This window comes from Chrysemys picta, chromosome 7, assembly GCF_011386835.1.
Source record: "Chrysemys picta bellii isolate R12L10 chromosome 7, ASM1138683v2, whole genome shotgun sequence".
Classification (NCBI taxonomy): Eukaryota; Metazoa; Chordata; order Testudines; family Emydidae; genus Chrysemys; species Chrysemys picta.
Genome location: NC_088797.1, coordinates 49,600,829 through 49,618,775, shown reverse-complemented (window position 1 = coordinate 49,618,775; position 17,947 = coordinate 49,600,829). Strand labels below are relative to the sequence as shown.

Sequence of the window (17,947 nt, the reverse complement as noted above, 5' to 3'; positions counted from 1 at the left end):
GGTAGAGGAGGGTTGGGCTCTGTGGAGGCAGAGTGTAGAGTAGTCGTAGCATGATCCATTGGCACCTGCCACCAGGCTGGCACCTGGGCGTCCCAGTCCAGTGGGGCATTGTCCCTGGTGGGTGAGCTTTCCCAGCTGTGATGAGTGTTGGGGGAGTGAGAGGGCATCTCCCCTGCTCTGGTTCCTGTACCCCTTATGGTGCCGCCCAGACACAGAGCCAGGGGGCCTGCTGGAAGCCCTCACCCTCAGACCTCATGTGTAGTCTCTCATTCTCCCAGGATCAGAAGCTTGGATGGGGCGGGCAGAGAAGGAGTCATGCCGGGGAAGCAGCTCTGTGGCAATGGCACATTGGTGCCAGGACTTCTCCTTCATTCTGCTCCAGCAGCAAATCTAGCTGGCTGGTAGCATGTGTCTGAAAGATTCCTCCACCCACTGGCACTACCTGTCGTGTGGCCAACAGTGCTGAGGCCTTCCATGCTGTGCTCAGGAATCCAGCCTGGGCTGGCAGTGGGATGGAACCCACCCAGCCCTCCACAGCTACATGGGCTCTGCACAGGGCCGACTTTAGGCCAATTCCCTGGAATCGGGCCCCGTGCCTTAGGCGCCTTTTTAATTTTTTTTACTCGCCCGGCAGCAGTCTGGGTCTTCGGCGGCAGGGGGTCCTTCACTCACTCCGGGTCTTCGGTGGCATTTCGATGGCGGAGGGGGTCCTTCAGTGCCACGGAAGACTTGGAGTGAGTGAAGGACCCCCCGCTGCCAAAGTGCCGCCGAAGACCCGGACCGCTGCCAGGTATTCGAATCAGGCTGTGCAGTCCTAAAGCTGGCCTTGGCTCTGCAGGCCCAACAGGGACAGGGCAGGGGGCTTGTTCCCAGGCTGAGGAGGGAGTAGAAAGGGTTTAGGGTAAGGGTAGAAGTAGGGAACTCCCTCCCAGGAGGCAGCCCTGCTCTGCCCTGACTATGGCTAATGTCAATCTACAGCACACTGTCTATTACTGTCATCAAACCGCCGGGGACAGTTCATCCCGTTGACCCGCCTGCCCCAGTAGGGCTGAGGAATCACAGCTGCAGGCCTCAGCATAGGGATCCTGAACTCCAGCCCCCAATTTTGTTCCCATTCTGTCTCCCATCTCCCATGGCCTTGCTCGGCCAATTGCAATGAGTCCTCCTCAGACATCCTGTAGATCAGTGCCCCAAATACTGCTATGCCGAGGTGGGATGTACAGTACAGGGTGGGAGGCTTGCTGGGGGGAGGAGGGTACTGAAGGTGGAGTCATGGGGGGGAAAAAGACTGCATGGGGCAATGTTCTGGCAAATTCCCAGCAGCGAGAATTCAATTCCACCTCTCTAATTCCTCCTTGTGGATACTGGCATCAGCTTCACTTCCTGGTCTACACTGGTGCATATCACTGCTGTGGGTAGTTGGAAACTGCTGCCATGCTTCACCCCAGAGATGGCTGCATTTTAGGGACAGGGGAAATGAACCTTGTGGCTTATGCAGGGTGAGTGGCACCATACCACTGTAACTTGTTATATGCTCACCCGTTCTTCCTGAGGGTGGGTCCCTGGGAGACTGGTTCACCTCTGACCGGCAGGGGGGTGGGGTGGGGGAACTGCACAATTCATAGTGTGAGACAACAGCCTGAATCCTTGCAGGTTGCCCCATTGCTTACCAACAAAATTTGGGCTATCGTAGTGGGCCAGCCAACTCATGACTCAGCAAATCTCAGTGACTGTGAATCCGGTGTTGCCAAACCAAACAGGCACCCCTCAGAGAAGGGCAGCCTTCTGCAATGGCCATTAGCTTGCAAGGGAGGGTGCAGTGCACTGTACTATGGAGTCTACCCCTCTCCCCCCCGACCCCCATTCCCCTCCCGAGAGAGGAGAGCATTGCCTGGACTGGGATACAGAATAACAGACCAACAGGCAGCAGGTCCTCAGGTCACATCAGGGCTGATCACAGGTCCATGTGGAAGATGAGGGCCCAGCTATGCATGGCAGCAAGTGGAAGTTGCGTGGACATGGTGAGGGGCAGGGTCAGTTTACCCCCATGGTTTGGTTGAATGGTCCCTCCCCCTTTGCCTCCCTATTCAGTGTGGCCCAGGCATCCCAACTGTTGCACCTTTAGGCTTTGCCTGTTCCTCTGGCTGTGGCTGGCAAAGCATGGTGGGAGGCCACTGGGGTTGGGGTGGGGAATAGGCTCAGGAGCTGATGCTGGGCAGAGACAAGACACAAATGCAGCTGATTTTTTTCCACTGTGGGTGGAGTGAGGGAAGCCATGCCCACACAACCCCTCGTAACATGCCCCCAGCCAGCTGGATTCCACTTTGAAACACAGAGGACAATCAGCACAGATGGGAGGAAGGGGACAGCTCCTCATCTCTCAGCTCAGTGCTAGGAACACAGTCCAGGCAGGTGGTGACAAAGTTGCTACCACAAGCAGGCCCCATAGGTGAGTGAGCTAGACTGTGCCCGGCTCGGACGCACTGGCCCTCCCCCTGGTTGCGCTAAGGACTGGATGGGGCATGGGGACTAAACTCCCCTCTCATCCCAAGGGCTGGCTGCTTCTGGGCAGTGCTGGCTTATGTGGATAGGAGCTTGCCCTACTGCTAGTCATGCAGACACCATCTGCCTGCAGGGTTGTCATTCTGGGGCCAAAACTGGCTCCAAAGAAACAAAACAGCAAAACAGCCTTGCCCCGAATCATTTATTGATCCACACAGAGCCAGCACCACGCACAGGCCGAGCCTCCAGGAAGCGCGGTCCCCCTGGGAAGCTCGGGATATTCAACAGAGTCGAGTTCAAAAACATTCACTGAAAAACTCAAATTCCCAAGCAAGGCCCCCCTGCAAAGTAGGTGGCCTCTTGGATGCATTCGCACGGCCTCAAGTCCCACATGCTCATGGGGAGTGGCTCGGTTGCTTCACTCCAGCCTGGTGGCTTTGCACCAGTGCCCCAGCTCCCTGTGCACCGGGGGTCTGCTGCTCCTCCAGGGAAGGGTTAAGGTTAGGGCCTGTCCAAGGCTAGGGCTACATCCCTCTCCCTCCAATGCTATCTACTTGCCATTGCTATTGGCCCATGCTCCCGCCAGGATGCACCGAACTTGCTGGGGGCAGGTTGTAGGGTGTCATCCCTCCATTCATGTGATGGACCTAGTCATGCAACAGCGCCCAGGGCCTCTTCTCCAGGATACCCATGGGGGTAGACCCATCCCTGGCACCAGCTCCATTGAGGATACACTTGGGGATGGGGTTGCCACACGTGGTCCCCTGAGCTCCTCCTGGCTTTCCTTTGGATGCTGCCCTCTACCGAGGCCACCTTTGGTAACGGGGATCCTGGAAAGACCAATGCAGGGTCTTGAGGGCTGCATTGGTCCCTGGAGCAATTCCCTTGGGCTTGCCCCACAGACAGCCCCAAGCGCAGCTGGATCAAGAGAGTCCTCAGGCCTGCCAGCACAGCGCCCTGTGGCTGCACCTGTCCAGGGAACTAGGGTCTGGCTATATCAGGCAGTCTTGGCTGTCCTGTTTAACAAGCCACAGGGCAGGGCTGAACGGATCCAGGGCCCTCCCACTCTCTGAGTCCATTGCTACCCCCCAGGAATGGGAAACAGGGTTCAGGGGCTGCCATTAAAGTCCACATTGAGCCACAATCTATCCCTGGACACGGCTAGGCCCAACGGAGCCAGAGGCCCTGACGGGAGGATGAACCCAGACCGGCTGTACCGTCCCACCTCTCCCCAAGACGCAGCCAGAAGCGGGCATCCCAGCAGTGACCCAGCAGCCCCACATATATGCACACATGATGGGGGGGCAGTTCACCCCACCCCCCCAGGGAAATGTCCCACACAGCCCCTCCATCGCTCACACTTGTGCCTCACATGGCACCGGGGCCCCCCACGGGGGAGCCACCCACCTCCCATTCCTCTGCCACCCCCTCCCACACTCCCCCCCCACCTCCCTGCACCCACGCACGGGAGCTCCCGACCCACAAGCATAGTCCCGGAGCGGATCCGTCCATGTCCGCCTGGCTTCGCCGCCTCTTCTCCTAGCCACCTGGTGTCAGTTGGAGTGTCAGGTCTGGGACAGGGTGGCTCAGCCCGGGGTGCGGGTAGTCAGTGCCTCCTGCATCTTCTGGCGGCAGCAGGCATACTTGTGCAGGATCTGCCGGACGTGCTCCTCCTCCTCGCGCTGCAGGATGCGCAGGAAGTTGTGCAGCTCGGGCATGCTGAAGGCATCCCACTGCAGGGCGAGAGGGAAGAGAGCCTGTCACCCTGGGAGCCTGTGCCACGGTGTGCAGCATCACCCAGGTAGTGGGTCTGGGCTGCGGGGCATTAGCAGAGCTCTCGGGAGATTACGGGGTTGGAACCCAAGGCTGGACTAGCGTGGGGGGAGGGGGGGAAGCTGTGGGTCAGGATGGAGGGGCATCAACAGAGCTGAGTGGGGTCCATAACAGAAATAGCAGGATGGCTGCAGGTTAGGACTGATGGGCATTGGCAGGGGGAGAAAAAGAGGGAGCCCAGGGCTGCAAGTCAGTTGAGGGGCACTGGTAGTACTGCATGGGGTCCACAACTGGAACAGCAGGGGGCTCCAGTCCAGTATCCTTCAACTACACTGCCCCATACCGACCTAACCTTACAGGAATCAACAGTGATCTTGGATTCCCTCCTAATGGCAAGAGGGGTTTGAGGTTCTCATGCTGGGGCAGTGCCCCACACCTCACTGTCCCCATCCCATGCTCTCAGTCATAGCCTTCTGTTTCTACCCGGTCATGCCCACGTCCCAGATGGGACCTTGCTGAGCTCCCCTATTTGATCCCATCATTCCCCTTATCCTCTGGAATGGATGATTTTATGAAATTGTAGCATGAACTGACTGTCAGGGAACACCCGTCTGTATGTGGATCCCCCAAGATTTAGCAGGGTCATGTCTGTCTCTGCCAGGTCAGAGATAATGGGGACTAATCAGCATACAACAATCAATCCTCTACTCAAAGTAAAATGCTCTGGGACAAGGGGATTGCTCCAGCTGGGAAAAGACACTTCCTGCCCCTGTCTGAAGGGAGGGGGGTTTGGAAAGTTACCAGGAGGAGAATAAAGGAAGCAGGTGCCCCCCCCTGGAGTCTATAAAGGAGCTCACAGAGGGGAAAGGTCCAGGAGTGAGCCATTTTTTGCAGCAGATGAAGAAGAGGAAGGCTGCAGCAGGGACAGGCTAGGCAAGGGGGTGCCCACCTGCCAGAACACAGATGTTCCCCAAGGGAAGGGTAAGCTAGTGAGGGACATCGCGTTTAGGGTGTTTGATTGTTTTGTACAGTCTATAATCTCCTGCCCATCACATCAACATATATAAAGAGCATCAAATTGAAAGACTGTACAAAGTGAGTGTGCGCGTGTGCACGGCTTCCCAACTATTGTGCGCCCCTGAGAGAGTTAAATTGAAACCGGCATCACCCCTTTCGGGAGGAGTTCTGGGAACGGGGTGTGCTCACGCACTGGGGAGTGTGAAGGGTCAGCGCTGTGCCCCAAAGGGCAGGTGACTGTACAGCGGGTTCCAGCACTTGGAGCGGGGTGGCCAGATGCGAGGTCTGTGCTATGAGTGTGCCTAGGGATCCTGAGACCGGGGCAGTGGCTGGACTCCGTTCAGGCTCTAGGCAGGGCCGGCTCCAAGTTTTTTGCCGCCCCAAGCAAAAAAAAATTTCCCATGCCCCCCGCCCCCGCCCCAACTCCGCCCCTTCCCCACCCCATTCCAATCCCTGGCACTGCCTCCTCCCCTGGGTGTGCCGCATTTCCCCTCCTACCCCTCCCTCCAAGGCAAGCCTGTGCGGGAGAAGCGGAGCGGCGGCGCGCTCAGGGGAGCAGGCGGCAGTGGAGCAGAGGTGAGCTGGGAGGGAGCGGTTCCTCTGCTCCCCCGCCCCCCGGGTTACTTCCTGCGGCCCTCCCCACGCCTCCCACCGCCGCAGCTCACCTCCGCTCAGGGCCGGCTCCCGGCTTTTTGCGCCCCAAGAAAAAAAGGAGCTGGAGTGCTGCCCCTTGGAAAAAGTGCCGCTCCAAGCACATGCTTGGAGTGCTGGTGCCTAAAGCCGGCCCTGGGTCCAGGAGCTTGAAGCATCCTGGGGATACTGAGGACAGAGGCTCGGATTCCCCTTGCAGCAAGCCTGGTGGGTAGCCAGGAAGGGGCGCTTACAAGAATCTGTGACACCCCTCTGCACTCAATTCCCCCTTTCCAGCCGTCTGGCCCTGCCATCAGGGCCAGTCAGCGAAGCAGCCAGCAGGGGGCAGTGCTGTAACACCCTTCCCACAACCCATAGGTTCCAGAGGGACTCAGGCTCCCACTTGAGACACATCAGGCATTCCCAGACTCACATTGACCTCTCCGGTTTCGTTCTCCTTCAGAACGAAGCTGAGGACCTTCTCGTTGGGGCCAGCCAGCAGCCGGAGATGCAGGGGCTGCTCCTCGTCTGAGAGCTTCCGCAGGTACACTGCAATGACAGACGGGCCACGCAGCTCAGTACAGTGGAGCAGATGGCTCCAGCCCCAACCTCTCCCAGCAGGGGACATGGGGCACTGGCTGTGGGGAGTCCCGGCTACTCCAGCCCCAACCTCTCCCAATAGGGGGCGCTGGGACAGTGGGACAGGAATGCTGGCTGTGGGGGGAGCTCCCAGCTAGTCCAGCCCCAGCCTCTCCCAGCAGGGTGCGCCGTGAGGAAGTGGGGCAGCCACTGTGGCAGGGTAAGACTTAAGCCCTGGCTGGTCAGTGTAATCTAGGGTGACCAGACAGCAAGTGTGAAAAATCGGGACGGGGGTGGGTGGGGGGTAATAGGAGCCTATATAAGAAAAAGACCCAAAAATCGGGACTGTACCTATAAAAATCGGGACAACTGGTCACCCTAGTATAATCTACACACCGGGAATAGCTCTGGCTGGTTTTAAAGCCGGTTGAAATAGGGACTGAGCCCAAGGGAGGAGAGGAGGCCAGGTACCTTGGTCATCCTTCTCAGCTCGCTCGAAGAGAGCAAACTTGCGGGGGTTGTCAACCACCATAAACTTCTTGAGCAGGGCCTCGATGACCTCGCTGGCGCGGGTGCGGGAGATGATGTGCAGGTGCTTGACCGTGTCCTTGGGCAGGTAGAAGGACGTGCGGCGCGTCACCACCTGGGAGCGCGGTGCCTTATTGACGTCCTGAATGGAGGGCGCCTTCTTGCTGGCTGGCACCGAGACCGGCCGAATCAGCTTCAGCTGCACCTTGATGAAGCCAGTGTAGGAGCCATCTTTGTTCTGGGAGGAGGCAGAGCCAAAGAGAGAATGAGCTGGGCAGAGCTGGGGAGTGGGGCAGGAAAATGGGGCGGCGAACATGAAATGGGCTCTGGGTGCAGCCCCTGGGGGCAGGGAACACCCAGAGTTGGATCCTTGTGCCCCCTGGAATGGGCTCCGGATGCAGCCCCTGGGAGCAGGGAAGACCTGGACATGGAGCCATGATCCCCCTGGAATGGATTCTGGGCACAGCCCCTTTTTGAGAGTTTGAATCTGAAGCTCTAAGCTCCTTGCCATGCCCCATTGCCCGGGCGCAGATCCGCTGCGCTCCTGGCCTCACCAAGCTCATGAAGAGGTTGCTGTTGATCTGGCTGTTGTATTCCTTTATCTTCTGCTCAATCTCGGCTTGGGTCAGAACCGGCTTCTCCCAGTCAATCTGCTCATCCTGCAGGAGAGAGAAGCATAGGGTCAGCCCACCTCCCTGGATAGCAGGGGCTCCCACGCGGCTCCTATCCCCACTGCTACCCCCTGCAACACTGCCCGGCCACAGGATGAGTTCCCTGCCCCCACGGGAGAGGTAGATACCAAGTCTGCTTTAATCACACCTGCTCTGCAGGACAGACCAGAAACCCCCGTGGGCAGATACCTCATGCGAGGGGTGCATCTGGAGAGAGATAAAACCCTGCTGAGCCTTCCTGTAGGATCCCCCCAGCCCTGACTGGGGGCAGCTCCCTGGATCCACAGGCATGATCAAAGTGGGGAGTCAGGAATCATCCCCCCTGCTTGTTATACCAGAGGCTTCTAAGAGGCTGCGAACCAGAGAGAGGTTTAAATCATGCAGCAGCCAACCCCACAGAAGCCACAGGCCGGGCCCAGCAGGTGGGCACTAGGGGAGGCTCAGGGCAGAGGAAGACTATGCCCATGTTGAGAACAGGGGGGACTATGCCAGCCAGCAAGGCAGACTGTCATTACCACTGGAGAAACCACTTCAAAGCCAAGAGCTACAGCAGCTGCTGGCCTGATCCAGGGGTGAGGAGGCACTCGCTGCCGAGCAGCGCCCACTGGCGGGTGTATAGCTCACACCCCCATGCTGACACAGGGAGCTTACACAGACGGGGCTGGGGTGCAAGTCAGCGACCAGCCTCCAGAAGAAAAACACAGGAGGCTCCAGCAGGAGATCCCATCTCCAGGGCGCCTCAGGGAATTGCATCCCCGACCCTGCCAGCAGGCCAGGTGCCTCTGTGCCACCCTCGGCCAGGGGGTAATAAGTAGATGCCCAGCATTTGAGCTAGAACAGACTACTCGGATCACCTGCTCTGAGCCCCTGCAAACACACGCCAGAGAATTCCCAGGATTACTTTCAAGGGACTAAGTGGCCCAGGCCCTGTGGTACTAAATGGGGAGCGGGCACAGCATGGGGGTTCCACGCTAAACACCTGTCCCCCCTGACCAATGCGAGGCAAAGAACAGCTGCTTGGTCTGGGGTATTTGCTTCAATGCACATGTCGCTCTTCAGGGGCTAACTCGGCACTGCCCGAGTGTGGTTTTGGTTTAACCCCATGGCCATGCGCCTGCAGTTTGAGTTGCACCATAGCAAGGGTTGGGGTGGGGGTGGGGGCATGGGCATGGAGAGAGAGGAATTTATCAACCCCATGCTGCTCAGGGTTGGCACAGGAGATCTAGACACAACTCTCCGCTAGGGCATGTCCCCAGCCAGGAACCTGGTTAGGAGCCCCAACACCACAATGATGGGCCATCTTATAGCACCTCAGTAGGACAATGCAGCCAGCTCATGTATTACCAGCTCTTACTTCCCACAGATCACACACAAACACGCCCAGGACACACATGCCGCCAGAGCAGGAAAGCCAACCCTCTCTCTTTCCGCTGTCACAGAACTTCATTGCACCCTCTTGCATCAGCCTGGCTTCCTGCTGACATCAGCCCTCTGCACGCCACACACCCCGCCCCCGCCATGCAAGGGGAATTACAGATGAGCTCACCACAGACCAATCAGAGCTCTCCTGGGATTTCTGGGAACCACTTCCTTTCCTTTCCCACCACAAAGCCGGCAGCTGCCTGCGCAGGATGGCAGTGGGGGAGAAGAGAGAAGCGAATGGCACGTGGCACACACACCCCTCCACTGCATGGCACACATCAGACATGCGTGGACACACCCCTGGATGCTCACACCCATATACACACACAAACAGATACTACATAGCGTATGGGTAGTAACTCGCACCTGGCATTAGCACCTGCGGCAGCTGCCCAGCATACTGTCTGGGGAGAGAGATGGCCAATGAGAGGGCAGACTGTGCTGGGGAGGGGGTCCCGAAGCCACTCAAAGGGGCAACTGGCAGAAGTGTTAGAGAAGGAGAATGGAGATGCTGAGCTAGCGGGCGAACCGGAGCTGGGCTGAGCAAATAAAAAAAGAACAGGAGAATACAAGCAGGGGACTGAGAGGCGAAAAAGAGGAAAGAAGGAAAAATAGGAAAAGGTTTCAGGTCAGGAGAAGCAGGAAAAAAACAAAAAAAAACAAAAACAGACCTGGGTACGTGTGCAGACACTGTTAGAGAAGGGAGGGAAATCAAATCTACAGACTTACTGGAGAGAGAGAATCAAAAGGGGGGGGGGGAAATCTGAAATATAATTGGGGAAAAAGGGAATTGATCAAAGCTGCGTGAGATGCAGACAGATCCTGAAAATGGTAAACGAGAACCCCCCCCCCAAAAAAAACACCTACAGTACTTGAAAACAGAGAGAAACTCTTTGAACATCTTGACAGAACACAGCTCAAAAGATGCCGAATGGCCAGGTGAGGGCCCACTAGGTGTGGATAAACTCGGCGCAAAGAGGTACAGCCACAGAATCTAAGGAGCACTTTGAGCCGAAGAGGAGCAAAAAAAAGGGGGGGGGGGACGGGGACGGGACAGCAAGAGTGGAACTGGACTTACAGCCAAAGAGAGGAAACATTGATTCTTCTCTGAAGTGACACAGGATATTGTTGAGTGAGCTCTTGTGTTCTTGTTAACAGCAATGCATTTGGTACCAACCACACAGCAGGGACAAGCACACAAAGATTAATGACTTGCATCTGAAGAAGTGAGGTTCTTACCCACGAAAGCTTATGCTCCCAGTACTTCTGTTAGTCTCAAAGGTGCCACAGGACCCTCTGTTGCTTTTTAAAGATTAATGAGTTCGTCACCTATATAGCTTATTATTATAAGTAGTAAGTCTTTGGTAATGTTCGATATTATTTGTGCTCCTGGTACAATTGGGGGTTTTCCCTATAAAATGTAAAGGTATCCCTTTTGCCTTGGTTTGCCTCTGGCTCTCCTCACAGCTAGCACAGCCTCACCTAGCCAGGTCACCACATGTGCAACATATACACACAGTTCAAAGACAGACTGTACACACACACACACTCTGCTGGTGCTGCACGCCAGAGACCATCTCATCTCAAACAGAAGCTACAGCAGCTTCTAATTTACAATTGCTAGACCTGTTTTCTCCTCTTAACCCATGTCCACCTGCCTTCCTGTATCCAACCCTAGACAGTGCCATCAGCCCCTTACTACCACCCTCGCCACATTTACCCCATCAGGTCTAGCAAGCATTCACGGAGGGTAGCAGGACTGCTTCCCCATCCCCAGGCTGCCTGCTAGTTAATATCTATCAGAGAAACTGGAGTGCTCTGTGGCTTACCTGAGCCTGCTTTATCACCCACCAAGCTGTGGTTGCTACTCTGGTCCTTCCCCGAGCTCCCATATCTCTGACCCCACAGATCAGTCAGCTGATGATCCTCTAGGGCAGTGATTTTCAAACTGCGGGTTGCGACCCAGTACTGGGTAGCGGAATGTAAAGCACTGTGTCGCAGCGGCTCTGGTCAGCGCCGCCGACTGGGCTGTTAAAAGTCCCGTTGGCAGTGCTGCCCGGCTAAGGCAGTCTAGTCTCTACCTGTTCTGACACACCGCTATGCCCCAGAAGCAGCCATCAGCAGGTCCAGCTTCTAGGCGTGGGGGAGCCACGGGGCTCTGTGCACTGCCCCCACCCCAAATACTGGCCAGCCAATGGGAACTGGGGGCGGTGCCTGTGGGGGCCAATGGGAGCTGGGGGTAGGCGGTGCCTGCGGGCGAGAGCCATGTAGAGCTGCTTGCATACCTCCGCCTAGGAGCCGGACCTGCTGCTCACCGCTTCCAGGGCACAGCACGGTCTGTGGTGCCAGGACAGGCAGGAAGCCTGCCTCTGTACCACTGCTGCATCGCTGATCGGGAGCCACCTGAGGTAATCAATCCCCTGGCCCAGCCCTGACCCCCCACCAAACCCGGAGCCCCTTCCTGCACCCCAAGCCCTTCATCCCCGGCCCTACCCCAGATCCTGCACCCCCAGCCCAGAGCCCTGAACCCCTCCCACACCCCAACTCCCAGTCCCAGCCCAGAGCCCCCTCCCACACCCTGAACCACTCATTCCTGGCCCCATCCCAACCCTCTGCCCCTCCCACACCCCAAACCCCTCATCTCCAGCTCCGTTGGGTCATAGGCATCAACAGTTTTCTTCAACTGGGCCACCAGAAAAAAAGTTTGAAAACCACTGTTCTAGGGAATGGTTCTCCAGTGTGATCATTCAGCCTGCACTGCCCTAGCTCTGGGCACGTGCTTGTCCCCTGGTTGTGGGGGAGGGAGCAGGTACCCAGGTTCTGCTCTACAAACAAGAGACCAGGGAATAACTCAGAGCAGCAGGCAGGGGGCCCTTCAGGCTGAGCCACAGACTCCGGGGTCTGAAGCACATTAATAGCAGGACACGCCACTAATCATGAGGAATTATCCAACACATTTGGAGCTGTGGAATCCCACAAAGCCTCCATCTAAAGCTGGGGACGGGGCTGCAGTGTCCAGACATCCATCTCCTGACAAATGCCATTAGATCAATGGCTTGTCCCACCAACACAGCATGGCTGGGCATTACAATTACCCTGATTTTCCCGGAAGACTTGACAGACAACTGGAAAACTGCCGGGTTACGTCAGCACACACCCGAAGATGAATGATGATTAATGAAAGGGAAGGAGAGAGCAAACGCTCAGAGCGGTCTGTCTTTGTTAACACCCATTTAACTCAAATGCTCAACAAACAGGCAGGAGGAAAACTCTCCCTGTTAAAGTTTCAATACCCTTCAATTAAAGACTGAGAAAGTTCTTGCCCCATGTTGCTCTGGAACTACTCCATACGAAGCCAGTCAGGACTCTGGGGGAGCCTTCTCTCTCTGAGCATACTGTCTCCAGGGCAAGAAGCTTACACAGCTTCAACCTTCCTGGGTCTGACCTCGGAGCATTCAGCATCTCCTTCCACACCATGGGCTTCCCACAGTGAGTCCGTCCAGGCGGGGCTCCTGGGGAAGTCAGAGGGCCCTGCACCCCAACTCCGCAGTCAGATGGGACTCTCAGCCAGCCGGTAAAACAGAAGGTTTATTAGTCAACAGGAACACAGCGGCGTAGAACAGAACTTGTTAGCACAGAAATCAGTGACTTTCAGCCAAGTCCATCTTGGGGGAAGGGGAGCCCAGAGTCAGGGCTCTTGTCCTCCCCCTGCGCCCCAAGCCAGCCGAGGCCAACTCACTTCCAGCTGCCTGGCCCCTGCCCTGCCCGTTGCTCCTGCTCCAGCCTTTGTCTCGCTTCCTGGGACAAGAGTCACCTGGTCGCATCCCCCTCCTGGGTCTCAGGTTAAGAAGGGGTGGCCATGGCATCCGTGCAGGCAGCTGGAGCAGCCTCCGCAAAAGTCACACACGCTTATTCCCACCACCAGACATTGGTGCAATACACAGGGAAACTGAGGCACACACAGCATTCATGCAAAACAGTAAGACTCACATAGGCTCACATACAATATAACAAGGGAAAATCCCCACTTAGTCACACCCCAGTTCTCTAGTCCTCCAGGGACATCTCCAGCAAAAACAGGGGAGACACAACTGCACATTCCTGCTCTTTCTACAGAAGCAGTCAAAAAAAAAAAAAAAATACAGAGCCAATGTCTAGTTTTCTGGTTGCCTTCCCAAGTCACATTTAAGACAGGAAGTACAAAGCTGCTTTAAACTCCTGCATGCTATGGTTGTAATGTGCTCTGTTAAACAAGGACTGCTGCCCAAGGCCCAACATCTGGCTGCCCCCGAGTCTGGGAAGAAGGTTGGGTCGTGTGGATTTTGCCTCGTCCATGTAGCCTTTGGGAATCAATACATTAAGTGCAAGTTATTAGCACTGTTCTCTGTCCACAACTGTAATTCCATGGGCGGGAAGCTCTGCTCTGCAAGCAGGCCTAGAGCAGCTTAGGCAGAGACTTACAAAACCCAGCCCGGCTACGCATCGACAGGATGTGGGACCATGGGCGTGCGTCGGGGTGGAGCGCGTTTCCCATGTGCAGAGATCAGATCCAAGGAACTAAAGGGGGAAATCTCTGTATCCTGAGGACCAGGGCAGGCGGAAGCCTGCGAGGGTGGGGTGCACAGCTCGCGGCTGAAGGATGAAAAGTCACAGGGAGGGACACTGGCATCCTGTTTACAGAACAAAGGGAATTTTCTCCAAGGCCCATTTTCTGGGACATTACATAACACATCACTCCCTGCTCCAATGCCGCAGCACCTCCTACAGGCACCCCTGGCTCCAGACATTCCCTGCCAGCTAATGCTAGGGCAGGGATAGCGTTCCCCACACAATCTCACACACCTCCCACACGCCAGTACCCTCAGCTGCTCCAAGCCCAGCTAGGGGAGTAGCTGCCGCTTTGCTCAGATCAGCCTTGTTTTGCTTAGAACAGCTTTGAGGTTGGCTCTGCTGCTCCGCAACGGAAATATCACAGGGCTGGTTAGTTACCGGGCAATGGCAACACAGACGCACAGGGCGAGGGTGTGTTACGGGCCCCCTCACCCATGCCAAGCCACACAGGAGAAGTCCACCACAGCCTAAGCTAGGCAGCCTCAGCTCTGTCGCTCAGCTGCTTGTGCATTTAGCCCTGGTGGTCCCCAGGGAGTCAGCCCCACATATGCAGGAAGAGGCCCCTAAGTGGCGCCTAAAGGGGTGGTGAGATGCCCAGCCCACCTGCACAAGCCGCATGTCATGATCAGCACAGGTCAAAGAGGGGCAGCCTGGAGCACTGGCACAGAACATTGCGCCAGGGCGTAGCGGATACCGGGTACCCATGGGTATGCTGGACCCAGGGAAAAGGGGGTGCGCCCCCTTGGAAAGGGAGAGGGAGGCCCTGGCAGCAGTGCCCCCTCCCAATGGCAATAAGTCATCACGGCCACACCCCACCCACAACATGGCACATGCATGGGAAACAGCTGCTATGCCAGGGTGAAGACAGCAAGGTGCCTAGCAGGTATGGGGTGCCCTGCCGGCTGGGAGGGAGCACCCCACAGTGCCGCATGCCCAGCTGCCTGCCACCAGCACCAGTAGGCATGAGACACGGCCATGAGCCAGGAGGGAAGTTCAGCAATCAGGGTGCAGGAGGCCGGGCGTGCAGGTCAGCACGGTGCCACTGCAAAGCCCGTCAGCCAATCCATGCTACCTGCACACCTGGTGCAACACAGCCAGCTGATCTTTCCTGGATGTCTCCTCTCCTGGCCCTAGGCTGCCCTTATCACTCCCCTGGCCTGCGATAAGGCCCTGCTCACTCCCTATGCCAGAGCCAGCAGCACCTTGAGTTATCACACAGCAAGCAACCATATACAGGCATAACGCCCTCTCTCACCACTAGAACAGTGTTCTTGGATGGGCCAGGCCCTGCTTTCTATGGCATTGACATTATACACACACACACACACACACACGCTGCAGCCTCCAGCATGCAGTCAGACTGTTTGTCCAGGGTCCATGTCCCCTCCCCAACTCCCCACAGGAGCACCCCACGTTCCAAGAGCCCATCAAGCAGGAGCAGAACCTGGGCTGCAAAATGGACGAGATCTGTGTTTGGTCCCTCTCCCGACCCCAGGCGGCCCGGGGACCATAGCAGATTTTCACCCTGGATCCAGCAGGGCCGGAGAAGAGCTGTTTACATGTTTGAGAGGCCTAGGATTTTTGGATCCTAAATAATATTTAACCCCCGGTGACACCCACTGCCTCGGCTGAGATCCCACAACCTCCTGCCTTTGCTCAGTAGGGGAAGATGGGGGTGGGGGAGGGAATTTCCTCTCAGCCCACTCCCTCACGCTTTCTGGCTGCATTTCTCCCTCTCCTTTCTCCAGTGTGGGGGCATCCTGCCCCTCCAGTCACTGCAGCTGGGTTCTCAACTGCCCCTTTCTTGGGCAGGGCACCAAAGCTACAGCCAGTCCAGGCCGGGGGGAGGGGGGGGGCATTGTTCCCAACTGCCTGCAACCTCCCCATCCCTCTGACTGCCCCTACTGGGGGGACGGCTGCTCAGGGACATGGTGAAATGGTTAACAGACGGTGTGGCTGCTTCCGCTCTCCAACTGAGTCAGATGGATTGTATTACAACCCTGCTGCATCACCCTTAGTCATGGGCGAGTAGCACTCCCACTGGGCACAGCACTGTGTGTGTGGGGGGGTACTGCTCCTCCAGTGCACAGACACCACACAGCTGGGGCGCAGGTGGCCCTTTGCACGGAGCCCAGAGCGGGAGGGCAGCAGCCCTGACTCCTCTTAAACTTCCCGGGCCAGGGACGAAGAGCCAGCGTCGCCTGGAAGGAAGCGGACAGGGTTTACCCTGGGAGCAAAGCGCAGCCTAGCCCCATCCTCAGGAGAAGGCCCTGTGCTCTCCTGGCCTGTGCCTGGGAGTCAGCCTCAGGCAGGCTCTGCCCCTCCCCATCCAACACTCCCATTAAGAACCATCCTGCTTTGTGCTTTGCCAGCCCTCAGGGAAGCAGCAGCTGGTGATGCCGGGCAAGGCCATGGTGACACTAACCCAACAAGGGCAGCACTCGGAATGTCTCCTGGTATCCAGGACGTCCAGTCGGCCACAACCTTGGAGTCCATTTGGACTCATTGGTGGCAGGAGGGGCCCCCAGAGCCAGGAGGCCAGAGATGCTCCCTTCTTATTTGCCACTGGCCAGAAGGTTGCCCCCCCCACCCTCCCCATCACAGCCAGAGGCAGGTCCCAGTATCTCACACAGTTGTCACCTCCAGACACGAAGCTCCCCACACTGAAAAGCCTGGCAACACAGATCACTGCCAGCTGCCCCCGGCCCCTCCACAGTGCCCTGCCCTCTGCACCAGCTCCCCATTGAGCAGAGAGCCCAGGGAAAGGTCCCAAAGCCCGCCATGGCCCTGATTATCCAAGAGACACCTCTCCTGCTGCACCACAATCTCCAGTGGACCAATGGGGAAGAAGAGGAAGAGGGGCCAGTGGCTACAGCGCGGGACTGGGGCTCAGCAGACCCGGGCTCAACTCCTGGCTCTAGCACTGGCCTGCCGGGTGAAGTGGGATGAGCCCCAGATTTTCTTAGGAGCTCAGCTCCCCAGTAGGCACCTAAATGAAGTGGGCTGATGAGAATAGCTCTGCTTTGCAGTGGTAGTCTCAGCACAGTCACTGACTCACACACAAACGCTACTTCTCCTGCAGGCCTGGCAGAGGGCGGTTTCCATCATTAAGTGCTTGGGAGTTCTCAGATGGGGGCCAAACTCAGACAGAGCCAAGGATCTGAATGTACATTACGCCTGGGAGTGAACCAAGCTTCACAATCCATCACACCCAGGATCATTGTACAGAATGGGGAAACTGAGGCATGGAGCTTTGAAGTGACTCGCCCAAGGTCACCTGGTGAGTCAGTGGCAGGGCTGGCAACAGAGCCCAGGAGTCCTGGCTCCCAGCACCTCTGCTGTAACCACTAGGAAACACTTAATCACACAAACAGAGGAGACTAACAGGGCTCTGTCACTCACATAAGGACACTTCACAGGGGTGTCTCCAGGGGGTTTCCTGAGCCAGCTGGGGGATTTACCCTTCTGTTGGGGTCTTAATGTATCACAGCTGGGAGGCTACAGCCTTTGCCAGCAGCAGATTTGGCACTCGGGGAACAATTGCTTTCCACCAAGCTCTGCAGAGTGGCAGGCACTGGCACAGCTGCAGGGGGCAGCAGGGCCCCCTCTCCCGCCGCTGACAAACAGGCACCACACAAAGGCCAGACTCTGCTCAGCAGCAGCCCAAGACTGGCACAGCAGAGGGTGTTGCAGAATAGGATTGAGGGGCATCAGTCAATCTGGGGGTCAGGATAGGACCAGCAAGAGGGGCTGTGGCCAGGAACATAGGGCACTAGCAAAGGGCAGGGGGTTGAAGTTTGCACAACACCCATTCCCACTTTGCTTAGTTTTTGCGGGCTAAATCAGCAATTCCCTTTGGGGAATTAAAAACTCCCCCAATTCATCCATGCCTCCCCGTATGTACGTATACACACACACAATCTGTTCCAGTCACCAGTTGAGTGGAACCAACTCATCCACACCCAACCTCACCCCAGAGGCTGAGATCATCCCATGTCTCACACCCTTGTGTCTCCTGACCTCAGATCATCTGCCAAAGCCACGAGCTGAGCCAAAGGTCAGCCAGATTCCCGGTCCTTTGGTGAATAGCACCAAGGGGCAACATGTCGCACAATGCTGGCCCAGTTCAGCTCCTGTAGGGCCACAGGCTGAGTGGCCCCAGAGCACTCTGTAGGGCTCCAAGGGGACACCATGCGCAAGGACCTCCCTAGCCA

The 17,947-nt window shown here is 56.9% G+C and overlaps 1 protein-coding gene across 3 annotated transcripts in view; it reads right to left on the bottom strand.

Annotated features, from left to right (window-relative positions):
• Window positions 1–2,690: 2,690 nt before the first annotated feature.
• RASSF1 (Ras association domain family member 1) overlaps window positions 2,691–17,947 on the bottom strand; it is a 30,052-nt gene continuing 14,795 nt past the window's right edge. For all 3 annotated transcript variants that reach the window (XM_008164187.4, XM_008164188.3, XM_042861794.2), the window contains 4 exons: window positions 7,584–7,688; window positions 6,973–7,267; window positions 6,356–6,471; window positions 2,691–4,235 (listed from right to left, as the gene is read on the bottom strand). In XM_008164187.4, coding sequence (XP_008162409.2) covers window positions 4,089–4,235; window positions 6,356–6,471; window positions 6,973–7,267; window positions 7,584–7,688 — 663 coding nt within the window. In that variant the 3' untranslated portion in view covers window positions 2,691–4,088. The remainder of the gene's footprint in view (window positions 4,236–6,355; window positions 6,472–6,972; window positions 7,268–7,583; window positions 7,689–17,947) is intronic.